At 41.2% G+C, this 14826-nt stretch overlaps 1 protein-coding gene across 3 annotated transcripts in view; it reads right to left on the bottom strand.

Annotated features, from left to right (window-relative positions):
- ARMH3 (armadillo like helical domain containing 3) overlaps positions 1-14826 on the bottom strand; it is a 134075-nt gene that overhangs the window by 99792 nt on the left and 19457 nt on the right. For all 3 annotated transcript variants that reach the window (XR_010389741.1, XM_064514129.1, XM_026102905.2), the window contains exons 9-15: positions 14035-14091; positions 12941-12984; positions 10956-11016; positions 9872-9918; positions 9125-9200; positions 6350-6443; positions 976-1077 (exon numbers count right to left, since the gene is read on the bottom strand). Coding sequence is in view for 2 of the 3 variants with exons in the window: in XM_064514129.1 (XP_064370199.1) it covers positions 976-1077; positions 6350-6443; positions 9125-9200; positions 9872-9918; positions 10956-11016; positions 12941-12984; positions 14035-14091 (481 nt within the window). In the remaining variant the exon portion in view is untranslated. The remainder of the gene's footprint in view (positions 1-975; positions 1078-6349; positions 6444-9124; positions 9201-9871; positions 9919-10955; positions 11017-12940; positions 12985-14034; positions 14092-14826) is intronic.

Here is a 14826-nt window from a genome sequence, read left to right as displayed (position 1 = left end):
TTAATTTTGAGGGATGGGCTAGATACTTTCATGACATTCCTATAAGTCCTAACTTCAACTATTCACTTTTTTCCCCCCTCAACTAGTTTGCATACTGGACAAGAAAAATATGGTCAGCTGCAATTTCACTGCAAGCTCACAGGTAAAAGGAAACTGCTGCCTGCTGTGTTATATAATGCCAAGTATTCCTAAAGTTCAACAAATCATAGCTTTCCTGTTATCTGCCTATTTCTGTTCAGTTGTTACATCTAACTTACAACAGTGTAAGTTGGTGATGGGCTCAAGTAGGGTATAAAGATCACTTATTTTCACACTGTGGTCCTGCACACCAGATAAAAACCACCGGGCAAAAGAGCACACCTGGATACCTTGAGCAAATGATGAAGCAATACATGATCAAGCTTCGACTCCAGTAAGCTGAAAACAAACAACAGCCTTCCTCCCACAAAGCTATTGGGAGAAACAAAGCAGTGTGGTAACAACTCATCAAGCAGATTACTGCCAATACAATGCAAATCACAGCCACCATCTTTAATAAAGAGATGCTTGTTTAACCAGCAACTTCTGAAGGACAAAGGAAACATTTCCTCCTAGGCTGAGCTCTGCCTCCTATGTCAGCCTCTAAGTGTTCTTAGAAATACAGTTCTCTGGTACTTGAGTTTCCCCCTCTGATAGAGGATTTGGAATCAGATATGCTCACACTGCCTGCATAAGGACAGGCTAAGGCTCCCTTGGTTATTATGTACTACTGTTACTCCATTCTTTCCTGCCAGCATTAGGTCTCTCCCAGTCCTGTATAATTGTTATTTGACAATGAGAAAACATTTCATTTTCTAAAGAGTTGGAACCTTCAATCTTCTGAAAGGGACTCCAGTTAGTTTTATTTCCGCAGTCACTAGATGTGTCCCTATGCTCCCCCAACTTGAGGAAGCTCTGCATGCTGTGTCCACAGCTGCATCGACAGAATTTAGTTACCTTTTGTGTCCTGCATCACAATTGAGCTGTACTTCAAGAAGGTTATCAGCAGGTTGCTGGTTTGTACATCAGCATCCAAAGGCAGCTCTGCAGAGCTTATAACTGGAACAAAGCAGATAAGACACGTTTAACCTCCTCCGCAAATACAAGAGATAACTATACAAAGAATTAAGTCACAGATTCACAAGGGTGGGCTAGATTTAACTTATCTGCAGGGTCACGTGAGCTCCTCCTCCTTCAGGACCACCCGGCACAGATTTTGTCTTAAAGATTGGTATCACTCTACCCAAAGACTGTTTCTCCTGCTCCAAGTACACACTGGGGTATCTAGCAAAGGGATAGCCTTCTTTCCCTGCCCTCCATCCCCCAGGAGATCAGCCTGCTATTTTAGCAGCCATCAACATGCCCAACCTAGGGGGCTCAAGAGATTCTCACAAACACATGACTAATTCCTATAAGCAATGCAGCTAATGTGCACACCATTCTCAGTGTGGAGATGTTTCTTTCCAGAGACCCTGAAGAGTTTCAGTAATTCTGGAATTTCAGTTCCAAAAGGTACGCACCAATTCCCCTCCTCCCTGCCAGAGGAAAGAGAACAACTAGCCTCTCTTGCAGAAGCACCACAGAAGACAGGAATGTAATGATTATCGCATGACCAAAGTGGCTTGCTGTAGATCATCCTATAAAGTTTTTTAAAAGCTTACCCATGTTTCCCAAAATAGAGAATTAGAAACAGCAGCTTTATAGATCAAGAAGCAGAAGCAGTAATACCTTGTGCTAGTAAAATCATATCACAGCAGGGAGCAAAAGTATACTTTCCATACACGCAGCAGGCCAGCAGCTCACTGGCATTTCTTTAGGACACACTCCTCACTACCACCAGCCATAGTTGTGATACCTTAACACTGGGCATCATCTTCCTTAGACTTTACAAGGAGCTATCTCATTTACTCAGCTAATTGTGCAAGGCCTCTCCTGCTCACTCCACAGATATTCTCTTAAGCACTGAGACTAGGAGCTGCCAAATCTTTATCATGTGACAGCCATGTTTCTACTGATGACTGAGCCTTAGCTGTCCACAAGGACCATTCTCAGCCTTTCCATTAAGCAAGGCTTTACAAGAAACACTGACAAGGAAAGCCAGCAAATGGGAAGAAATGCATCATGCATTTACCAGAGGTAGAGCCTGCCAGAAAAATTTGGTATCTCTTTCGAAAAGATTAATTAGAGACCAAAAAACCCAAAACAAAAAACAACAAGAAACAGCCATGATGGATCTAGTCAAGCAAGACTTCAGCAAAGCATTTGATACAGTTCTGTATCTTCATGAAAAATGAAGAGTGAAGCCGATAGATGGGGCCTAAAGAGAAACTTAAAGTACAACAAAGATTTGACAGAGAAACAATGGGAGAAATTATTAGTCTGAGACAGAGTTACTATTGGAGTTAATTAGGTGTCAGTTTAGGGAAGAGCTTTCTTTTTTGTTGTTTGATAATCAATCTGCTGCTGGCAGAAAGTTGGGATGCGTAAACATGGAGGAATATCAGGCTGCGCACAAAGAAATGGATAAAAACCAAGGACCAGATAACAAACAGGATGAAATTCAACAGTGCAGGGTCAAGTACTCACGGATTTAGTTCCACTGCAAGCTGAGAGCTCATCAACTGGAAAGGAATCAGTGTGAAACCTTGGTATACTATCAGATCACAAGATAACTATGAGCCACCAATGCAAAGTACCAAAAAGACCAAATGAGGTCCTACAACATATAAAGAAACATATTCTGGCAGAGATAGGGACACAGTAATGTCCTGCACAGAGTACTGGTGAGACCTCATCTAGAATACTGTCTATAATTACAGTGATGCCATGTTCAAAGAGGATGACCTCATACTGCAACAGGTGAGGAGAATGGCTAGTAGGCTGATCAGAGCAAGAGTGCCTTTCTTATGAGACAGCAAAATACAGAGAGGAGTAACCCAAGATAGGAAAAAGAGCTATTTCTGCTCCCAAGCAAGGTTAGCATCATGATAAACAGGTACAAACTGTATGTTGGGAACTTCACATTGAAAAGTTGAAGATTTCTAACAGAGGAGCAAGACGCTGGAACTACTTCCCAGTAGGAATTACTGAGACAAATCCAACAAATCTTAAGATAGAGCTTGATAAATTTAAGAGATTCTACAACATGCCTGCAAGCACAAAGCACTACATTTGAGCAATCAGGGGATCTTTTCCAGTTCTGTGTTCCTCTCCTACCATGAGGGTGACACCACTTCTTTGGCTGCCTGGGAGCTCTTGGCAAACTCAAGTTTTCATACATGGGAAGCCATAGGTGACTTGAACAATGATTGCCTGAAGGACCTCTCTTCTCAAGCTGTAAGACGACGCCTAAGCTAGGGTTCCTTTGCACCAGAGACAGATCTGCAGACCACTATAAGGACACATGTTAAGAATTCCCCTTTCCATTTACCCTCAGGAATGCTTGAGACTTTTCCTCACACAGACCTTGAGGAAACAAAAGAGTATTTACAATGAGACTGGACCTTGCAAGAAGAAGTGAGGAATTACTCAGATCTGATTTTTGAATGGTTAGGTTTGCAGCTGGAGGAGAAGTGAACTGATCTTGTATGCAACTGTATCTTGGTTGAAGAAGAACTTGCAAGTGATACACCTTAACAAACAGAATGCCTTTCATGATTCAAGCTTTAAATCTCATAACTCTGCAATGAGATTAGCAAGGTCTATTACCTCTGGAACCAGGGCTAGTACTGGCACAGAAGGATGAAGGAGAAGAACCATCAGGAAAACCCAGGAATCTTAAAACTGAGCACTGCTCACAGGTCTGGGCCATGCTGCTTCTAACCTGCTATGACTTAGCGCCACAGCACTCACTCCATACGCAGTCAGCGCTCAGTACTCTGCACTGGGAGACTATTGCAGAGTTTCAGCCCCAACTCAGAAATCCAGCTTCCTGCTAGTTTATTATCTTCTGTTATTTTTCTTTAAAAAGCAGTTTTAAGCCATACAATATTTTCGTATGGGTAAATTTATTTTAAGGAAAGAGGAGGGTTATGGCTGACAGGTAGAAAGGCCCAGAGGACTGCAGAGGTTCTTACGGAGCTCCGGATTTTATGATCACCTTGAACACAAAACTTGTAGCCCTTGGAAACAACAGGCCAAATAGATCAGTGTAACATAACTGTTTGAATTGCATCAAAGAAATGATGGAGCTTTTAGCTTCTGAAAGCTGCACATCCCCAAGCGTGAGCTGCTTTAGTCCATTGCCTCTTGAAGCTCTGGGGCTTCTGACACATTGCTAACATGCCCAGCCTGTTGGCAAAATCTGTGCAATGAGACTAGAAGCTTTTTCACTCCCCAATATTATAAATAGCTCAAAGATCTAGCTAAAAGTCTGGAAAAAAAAAAAAAGTATTTATATCCCTAGTGGGTCCTTCTGGAGCTGTTACAATGAACGCACTGAATGAATATTTAACAACAGTAAGCAAACTGACATTTAGATACTCTGATGACAGACATACGTGATTTACATAATATGGATCAACTGTTTCCAGCAAAAGTCTTATTTAAAAAAAAAAAAAATTAAAAAAAAATTAAAAATGTAAAAAAAAAAAAAAAAAAATCACTCTGAATAACACATCACTGCTTATCCCAGTTCATGCTATGGGTCTTTTTAATACAGACATTTTAAAACTTTAAAAGGCCTTAATTCACATTATAGGCTACCAGCCAGTTTCAAACCAGAACATGAGCACATTTTTAAACCCAATCAGCAAAGGAGTGCCTGAAATTCATAGATGATTTCTACATGTTCCTGTAACTTGAAAATAGCTCAACTATGATTTTTTTTTTTTTTTAAAGCATGAAAAGAAGAAAGCAATCTTTTCATTCAAAAGCTGAAATGCTTCTTGCTAACTCCCGGCCATAGGCAAATTTACAGCTGAGTTGCAAGACCTTAGAGAATGAGGAAGATTCTGACATACATTTAAAATAACAGCAGTACTGAAGAAGCACCTCTCAAATTAAATGAAGCCGAGGTCCTCGGGGGGGGGGGGGGGGGGGGAAGGAAGAAAGGATCAGCAAGGTGACAGCAAATAGAAAGAAAGAATGCTTCCCAATGTAATTGCTACATTAGAATCAGCTCCCGTCCTTAAAGTTAATAACCTTACAAACAGCAGGATGCCTCAAGCAAACCTTCACGAGACCACTGCTCCTGCTGAAAGCAGAATGGCTTTTTTCTTTTGCTTTTGTTTTTTGATAAATTAACAAAAAGAGAGAGTACATGCATGTGCAAGCAAGAGAGCGCACACAAGCTGTAGATGTAGGTAACACAAATTCTGTCAGTTGTATAATAAAGCGTGTGGGTGGATACATTTGCAACGAACACTTTGAACAGAAGCCCACAGAATGCCCGTCCCTGTACGTTTTATGGAATATACACAGGGAGAGTTGAGACATGTTTTTTTTTTTTTTTTTTTTTTAACTGAAGCTTTTGATATCCATGGTAACCAGACAGAATTCATCTACAAGGAGGATCATTTTTTAACTAGGATATCAAATGACCTGAATATCAGATACTACTGAGTAACCCAGGCTGCTTTTCCCCAGAAATATTTCCAAACACTGCTCTATTCAGTCTGACTCCATTCTTTGCTAAACACTTTCTCCAGATCTAGATGATGTCATTGAAGTACATGACAACAACCATTTGATTTCTTCTCTTAATTTGGGCTATACCTAGCCTACCTTAAACAAGCAGGGTTTTATTTTAGATGACCTCAATGTTTATTTATGTGGACACTTAACATCTCATTAGAAGAAAGATCTCAGTGCAAGCAGCCATTTACAAAGCCTGTCAAAGAAGGAGGCAGAGAGAGGGAGGAATACCTCAACCCCCAGATTAGATTTAAATCCCAATTAATTCAAAGCTAGGGACAAGTGCATTAATGACAAGCACGAATCCACTGTGACACTCTGTATATCTGTTCCAGTAACACGTACTCCCAGGCAAAGAACAAGATGACTGACACTAGAAATACTCTTAAGTAAAAGCGAACAGGCTCAGTGCATCTTCATACAGACACTGGGACAGTACTGTTTTCAGAAGGAACATCAGCATAATTTCATTGATCAATATACCAAGGAGAAGAGGAACTACACAATTCGTCTTTTAAACAGCTAAAAAGTAGAATACCACCTTTTGCTCATGTTTAATAAGACAGTCTCTCCAGGAAGAGAAAACCAGGTTACATCTGTTCCACATGGATTGCATTAGTTGCCATCTTGAGAAAGTGCTTTGCTAGTTATAGTTGCTTTGAAATGTTTGCCCCCAGGAGAACATTACATTTCTTACCATCTGAGGAAGGCGGGGTGGTTCCAAGTGGAGTGACAGGTGTTGTTGGAACTGGGCTTATTGGTGTTGTCATCAGCCCCATCTCAGGATGGCTCTAGAAGAAAACACAAGTGCCCACACACAGGTCAAGAGCTTTTCTCCGCACTAGCCATGCGGATCGCTACTTGTACTGTTTCAGACTTTCACACAACAGATGTGACTAATGAAACCAAGAAACTTCAACCTCTCTTCCAAAAAGCAAGGCTATGATTCTTGACCTTGGACACCTAAAATTAAACTGTACATCAACTTCTTTACCCATCAAAACATATATGAAGTGGTGGCTGTCCCCCGTAGAAAGCCACCCCGTCCTTCTCCAGTCTAGAGTAGGAGAAGACACGCAGAAACCCACGCTGCTTATAGCTTTTGGTTTCTCCACAACAACCCAAGGGTGTGCATTTAAGTCTTCCTCGATGATCCTTTTATTTCTCCTTTTAAAAGCAGGTCCTCCTTCCTCTCCCCACCCTCCACCTGCTCATATTTAAAGATGATGGCAATTTATTACTTCCCTACCTCGCTGTAAAGCCCAGGCACCGCAGGAAAAAAGTGCATAACATAAATAACATTATCATTATCGATCCTCTCTGCTTCCATCAGTTGGTTGCTCTCCCCATTTCATCTTTGCTAATAGTTGCCTGCCTAATTACTGCTTTGACCTTACTCTTTGTAAGCTTCCAGAGCTATCCAGACTGGTGAGACTGTAGGCAATCTGCCATGCTATTTTAAGTTTGGCTGTCAAGCAGAGTGTCCATTTCATTGGGCAAGTTTTACATAAATGTATCATCCTTGAAGTGCCTTAATATATTACCACAACTTCAAAATAAAAGAAAGGGATGTAGAACTGCTGATTTTATGTTAGTTCCAAGGGATTTTCTAGAGCACAAGCAAATAACCTCCACATTATCTCTGAATCTTTGTTCATTTTATGAACAACTATAAATGCATATATTTTATGGGAGGAAGAGACACACGTGCTACAATTCGAAGACAATTTTAAATCAGTACAGGAAAAAACTTTGAAAGTTTTCCATTGAAAATCTTACATACAAAGAGGTTTGCTTCCACAGGTTTTGCTAAGGTGTTTACCTTCCTCTTCCTGAAACATTAGCCATCAGTTGAGAGAGAATAGTGCCACCTAGCAGCAAAAATTGTGGACCAACAAGCTGGTAAGCATACACAAACCTTAACACTTCAGGCATCAGTGCAACCGTATCCCTGCTCTTCCTATTTGCCCACAGACCAGCAGGTAGGCCTTCAAGCAGTCCCTCATCCAGCAATGGACACAAATTTAGATGTGAGCACTTCTCAGCTTTTATGAGGTTTTTTTTGAAGGACAGCATGACCTACCTTGCCCTCTCAAGTGATGTTCTTGGGTAGATTATGTGTAATCCTTCATCAGGCCTGCACTCTAGTTAAGCCCGCTTAATGGTGGCCATTTCAGCTATCACTTTCACAAACAACTGTTTTATCCTTTTATCATGATTTTAAGAGGCCTTACTCCAGCTGCTCATTTCCTGTCCCCCTCTCCTCCCTCAGGGAGATCTTGACCACGTGAAGGCCTGATTTAGGATTAGACAGAACTGAAAGAGCAGAAATCTCTCGCAAGTGGTAGGAGTAAGTAACCTGGGCAAAAGGGAGGCAGACAACTCGAGCAAATTAACCACCCACGGAATAGAAACTTTCTTCAGCAGCAGAAGATCCACACAGACTGCCTCCATCACTACTACTTTCAACAGTTCTTTCTGCCTTCCCCAAAGGCCTCTACTCCCTCAGTCATGCCAAGTGTCTAACCGATTATGTAAGGCTCCATTCTGAGAAGCTGAAGTCACAGGGGAAAGGTAATAACTGTTTTGATGTCATTTTTTCCCTCAGACTACCAGCAGTACTTGTAAACCAAAATCTACAGCCTAAACCTGAACATTTTCCTAAGCCCATAGAGCTACCCCCTTCAAGCAGCCACAGTACAACCACCAGATCAGACACTCATTATGATCAGTCTCCCATCAATCGCTAACTTTGAAACTCACACAGCGTCCAGGGAAGCATTCAGAGCTTTGTGATCAGATGTATGGAGCAGCCACTGCTTCTCAGAACACTGTCACTGCTTTCTTTCCTCACTATAAACAGCAAAAGCAGGAGTGCTCTGTTCTGGCAGCAGGCAGTCTCCCAAGTGAGAGGGGTTAGACTTTCCAAGGAAGTGTGGATAGTAAATACTATTTGGAACAACCACCCTCATGTATCAATTAGTCCCTAAGCCAAGGACACCCAAACAAACAACAATATGCAATCTGTGGGCTTCCAGACAGGAGAAGACATCCGGCTTGGAGCCTGGTCAGCTTTTTTTCCTAAGCCCTAACATCATGGGCATGAATTGCTCTGATAGCTGCAACAATCTTACCCTTCTCCACTCCAATCCACTCCATCCTATCTAAAGGCAGCATTAGTAGGGCACAGAAGGAACTCCATGCAGCTCTTCCCGTAGAGTGAGAAAAATGGCCCTAACATGAGCAGTGTCCTCAAAAATATACTTTTTTTCTGGCAAAGCAGAAAGCATTTCTTAATGTATAATAAACCCAGACCCTGGCTGCTTTTGATCTTTCATGCCCATCTACACCTATGACAAATGCCCAGGGAAAAAGGAAGTGAATTGGTATCTTTTCACCAGTTCTCTTTCTGATTTTTGATCTTTAAGACATCCACTATGAAGAAAAGGGAAAACACTGCACTGAAACTCACCTGTGCCAAAACTGTGATGAAGTTTCTGTTTAAGTGAACAGCTTCATAGAGGGCCAGAAGGATTGCTTCATTAGTTCTGCGAAAGGGATACAGACAAAAGCATAGTTAGTTATGGGCTACTGACAGATGAGAATCTGAGAGCAAAACTTTTCAGAGGAGTACGACCCATCCAAGCAGATTTTTAAATACATAAAACTCTGCCTCTGCAATCCGAATCTTTTTTTTTCCATTATTAATAGTACTTAGCAGTCCAAAAAAGAGCAATTTCTAGAACTTGACTATAGTCTTTGTTCCCCTCCTGCTGAAGGTCTCCCTGGTTCCTCAGTCTCAAGCAGTGTTTTTCCTCTTTAAAGCCCTTACTTTCTGAGGTTCCTACAGACAGCCTAAACAGTCATATCACTTGCCCTCTCAATTTAAAAACCACATTCTTGGGGACAAGAGGGCATGAACCATTGCTTTCCACCTGCCACCTCCAACATCCCTATCATATGTTAAAAATGCCTCATACAAACCAGTTTTATACACTTCACTGGAAACAATTCAGCTGTGGCTCTTCCTGCTTCACCCTTCTCACTTAACTGACAAATACATTGTTTGCAGAGGTGTGGTACTGTTTTAGTTACAAGGCCAGAACTGATGCCTCCTTCGTTTGTTTTGCCACATTAAAACATCTCTGTGAGGGAGCAGATCATGTTTACCAGTGTGGTAAGTTGCCATTCATTGTGCAGCTAACATCTGTGCACTTACTGGACTGATATCTTCTCATCAGCATCTGCTATGAACATGCTGCCCACCTATGGAAAGAAAGAGTATTGCATAGGAAGAATTTATGAACACTATTAGGCCACCAAAGAGAAGTCTGAAGTGCTCTGCGAGAGCATGCAACTTTTCAAGGCATGCATGCAACCTTCTTTCTAAGACCAGTAAAATACAGATGAGAAAATCCTGAGTGGGATGACCATCTAGAAACACATTTTCTTTCACACTACTGTCACTGATCAGTGCGTCACGTGTCAAAACATAGAAAACAGGACTGAAACCTGATTCCCGATCTGGATTAGTCTATGATTTTGAGGACCAGTACAGATCATCTCCCATCTGCTTGTCCCCAGGCAATAGCAGTTTTATCCATTTCACTCCTGACTGAGGGCTGTCAACACTGAACTGCCCTTACTTACAGGAAGTTTTCCTAGTGTCAATTAAATCTCAGACTGCAATTTATACGCAACACAGCAAAGCCAGTCTGAACAACAGGGACGCTCTTTACATTGAGATGAGACAAATTCCCAATTGCCTCATGGGATTCACTAGGGACCTTCTCTGACAAAGCAGACACTACCTGTTGCAGAAGCCAAGCACACTTCAAAGCTACAGTGCACCCGAGCTAGAAGAACAAGACAATATAGGAACAGATCTCTAAAGCTAACCACAGACTGGGCTTTGAATATCTCTGGGGCACCTTGTGCTGTAGCAGCTTCCCTGTTTTAGCCTACATTAGCAGACCAGCAACATGTTTTTAAAAGTAAGTAGCTGTTTAAAGCGTCCAACAAGTATTTAAAAATAAAGTCAACTTCAATGACAAAGATGTAGGAAAACAGAATTTGATTATCAACCCCAGAATAGAGATTTCATCTTTTTGAAAGGGCTTTCCCAGACAGACAGCAATATGCTCCTCAGAAGACAGCTGTTTCATTTCTGTTTGGTATGGATCAATGCATGTCCTCCTCCAGAACATCCTGAACCCACAGAGCTTTTGGAAATTCTCACCCCCCCGATGAACTTCCATGAGGCCCCTACTTTAAAAACAGAAAAATACTCCTTTCTTGCTTACCATACTGGTTAGGGCTGAGAAGAAGCCACTCTGGTGCTCTTCTTCCTTATCTTTGTACTGCCTGAACAAAAAAGAAAAGCAAAAGAAGGATGAGGTTCCAGGTTAGAAATAGAACTAGGATTATTTTCTCCAAATCCCGATAGGACAGCCTTGCCTCATTAGGATACAGGCTCGAAAGAGCTCCAACATTCACATTCCCTTTTCAAAGACCTCTCAAAGAGAGATGTAAAGGGTGTTAAATACATGTAAACTGCACAGAGTTGAAGTGGGGATGCTGGAAGATGCAGCTCTGAACAATGTCTCAGATAAAATTAAAGGAGAGATGATTAAGTGACTTAGGAATTTTTTGTCCAGCAGTGACAAAGTAATTGATCCCATGAACACACACACTCCGTATCAGTAAAAAAAATAACATATGATAACAGAACAGTTTCATTTCAATCATCATCGGCTAGAGACTAAACCACAGTTGCCCATCCTATGGCCAGCAGGCCACTAGAACTGCTTCACAGCCTGATTCCTGCCTGACCCTGAGCTCTTCCACCCACAGAAAGGCAGGCTGGAAGTTAGCTCTAGGAACTGCTCTGCTGACAGGAGTCTATTCCCGCCTGTCTGTCTTCCAGGATAAATCTGGAACGCACAAGGATGTTTTTGAGCAGACTTAGTAAGCATAACAACATGAGCAAGCATCACACCTATTACACATGTAGAGCTGGTCCAGAAACATGACAGTAGTTTCTATGCCATGAGGCCCTTGACTGGGACTGGAATAAGTGAAGTCAAAAAGGTTAGGTACCTCAGATTTAAGCTAATTTACTTTATTTGGCATTGAAATGGACTAGCAAAGTTCACATAATTATTCATTCCATCTTTGGTATAAGAATAACTTATGCCAGATTACAAAATTCAGTTTTGAGCTTTCCACCAAGAAAAAGGCTGTTTGTTGCCCGACATACAACAGAAGAAATGCTTAATCAACTGATTGTCTGTAAGTAACTAATTCAGAACAGTCAAAGGTGTATGAGGAATCTCCCAGAAAAGCCTTCCCCACAGATTTAATCTGATTAGACATAATGCAACACAGAAGATAACAATCCAAAAGTTTTGGGGAAGATTAAAAAAATAAAAATAAATAAGAGTCAGGCAAGACAGGCCATAGCCTGTGACAACTTTTGTCAGAAATGAAGGAAGTTGGGCGGGTGGAGGTTTTCTTGTTTGACTCTAATACGTTAAATATATTTATGTGATTTGCGGGCTTGCATCATCTTGCAAGCAGTACAATAGTAGCAGACATTCAAAAGGAATTAAAACATTTTTCTAGATACTTTGCAAATTCTCCTGCCTGAAAAAAAACTGTTGGGTTACCCAAGCAAAACTGTTTAATAAATAACTGCACAAAAGATACAAGTTTTCTTGAGAAGAAAGCACTTCAGAAAAATTTAGAGACACATAAACAAGGGCTGGAAACATGTTACTCCTACTGCTGGCTTTCTTCAGAAGCAGTTGCTGCTGTTTACCATTTGTAAGAGCATACATTCCCCAGATCACCCCCAACCTGATTCAACCTGGTGTTTGGACAGTCCTGGATACATTTGTTTGTTTTAGATTAGGTTCAGGTAAAGCAATTTTCCACCACAGAAGTACTCAGCAAATCATTTACCATCTTTTCACTTGGGACCATGTGATTTTACACGAGGTTCACACAGAGGTAGAATCAATGATGGCAAAAACATAGAATAGAAATCTACAGCAAGATCTCTTCTGAATCACATTAGCACAGCTGGCACAGGTGCATTCACACTGGCAATAACAGCAACAACAGAGCTGAAGCACCTCAACACATAAGACTATTCCCTTCCTCTCCAGGCACATCAGGGCTGTTAAGTGATAAGTGTTTTAAAGTGCTTTAACAATCAAAACAAAAGTTTATTGAAAGGGACAGCAACTACCACACAGCTAAGAAATGAACAATGGTTAGGCCTTACCTGTTGTACTCTGATAAAGCCTGGGCAATAACAAGTCCCATTCCCTGAAAAAAAGTTGTCAAAAAAATCTTTATATTACAAATATCAATGCAGGAAAACAAATATTGAACACACAGTAGTGCTTTACCACCCAAGATACCCTGCTGTGCTACAGAGAATTTCCTCTGCAGCAGTTTAAACTTTTAAGACGCGCTATGATACAACACAAACAAGATCGTCCAAAATCAAGGCACCAAAAATTAAAGCTGGATAGCTAACTACAGAAAGTTACTGGGGAGAAAGTTTGCTCTCCCGGGGCCTCCAGACAAAGCTTACTCACTCCAGAAGCCTCAGTAGCGTGGCACGACTCTTAGAAGACTTTCTTAGAAGAAAGCTGGTGTCAGAGGAAAGATATCTAAAGGTTCACAACAAAGGCCACAAACACTAATGAGCTCTTCAGTTCTTGCAAACAGTCTTCACCAATCCACAGTTACTGATCATCCTTCTCTCTCATGCTAGTTTAATTAATTCAGAATAACTGTTCTAACTCTTTAGTTAGCATGGAGTTTATTGCTTTTGTGTCATACACAAAGAAGAACTTGCAAGTCTGGACCTCCCATAGCTTTACATGTGCTGCCACCTCCTATCCAGGCTTGAAAATAGAACTTGGGGAGTGGCCACAACCCAAGATATGTTGCAAGACTCTTGATTTGGGTACACGCTTCCACCAAACTACAAAGAATTGCCTTATGGACTGTTAATGTCGGAGGACACAGCACTGGACGGGGGATACCTCCTTTGGCAAAAGCTATCTTGTGTCTCTTTGGAAAGCAACAGCAAGTAACATATAGATAGTTCATTAATGTATAATATACCAACTTGAGCACGTTTCTTGCTATCCAGCCTTCCCACCACTCCCACCATTTAACTGGTGATCTGTCTGTCCAAATTATGAGGTACTTCATCCGTCTCAAGAGTTCAGTTAGGGAAGAAACCCACTATTCTAGTGGTCTCTGTTGTAGCACTGTTCCCAAATCTTCTTTGCATCAGATGCCAAGATGGCACACACTCATGGAAGAACATCCCCAGAAGTAGAGAGTAAGTCAAATACTCACATTAAGTGTGGGCTCATCATCTACAATGGAGAGCTTCACAATGTAGGGATTCACTGACTGCTCAGAAAAAAAAAAAAAAAAAAAAAGGAAAAAAAAGGTTTTAAGTTCAGCCTTAAAAAAAAAAGAAAAAGAAAAAAGAAAGAAAGAAACAAGCACAAAACAACTTATCTTTCAAAGTTTACCCAGCCACCCTAGGAAGAATTTCCCTCCTATTCCACAACAGAGAATATGCACGACTCAACAAGAGCTACCAAACAAGCACTAAGGCTACTATGCCTGGGCTACCTTCTCTTTACTTGCTCAGCTAGACAGACTCCTGATTTTAATTGAGAAGAGAGGGAGTTTCAGCTCCTTTGCTAGCTTGACTGCCAGTCTTGAAAGTGGAGCTGCCATCCCCCAAGTCTCTTATCTGTGACACAAACACACACACACACACTGCTATGCAGCAGGCACAAGCAGTACAGCTGGGACTGTACACTAGTATTCTGATATATTTTTTCTGCAACACCTTGCAAAGATTGCTTAAAGGAAGGACCCAAGAAAGCAAGACAGTGTTACAGATTCATCTGCTGCAGAGTTAGAGCTCAATGCTTAACAGTTTACACCACTGAGAGCTAGAAGTCTTTGGAGAATAAAAATTTCTTGAACTCTCAGCTTAACAGAATACACAGAGTCCATCTACAAAGATAAGCCCTATTAATTTAGAGAGTATTTTAGATTATCAATATACAATATCAACATCAATTTATTTTTCATTGTTCACATGCATCAGCACAAGCCTAACAAAGTTGA

The sequence above is a fragment of the Dromaius novaehollandiae genome, chromosome 6, assembly GCF_036370855.1.
Source record: "Dromaius novaehollandiae isolate bDroNov1 chromosome 6, bDroNov1.hap1, whole genome shotgun sequence".
NCBI classification, from domain to species: Eukaryota; Metazoa; Chordata; class Aves; order Casuariiformes; family Dromaiidae; genus Dromaius; species Dromaius novaehollandiae.
This window is presented reverse-complemented; position numbering and strand designations above follow the sequence as displayed.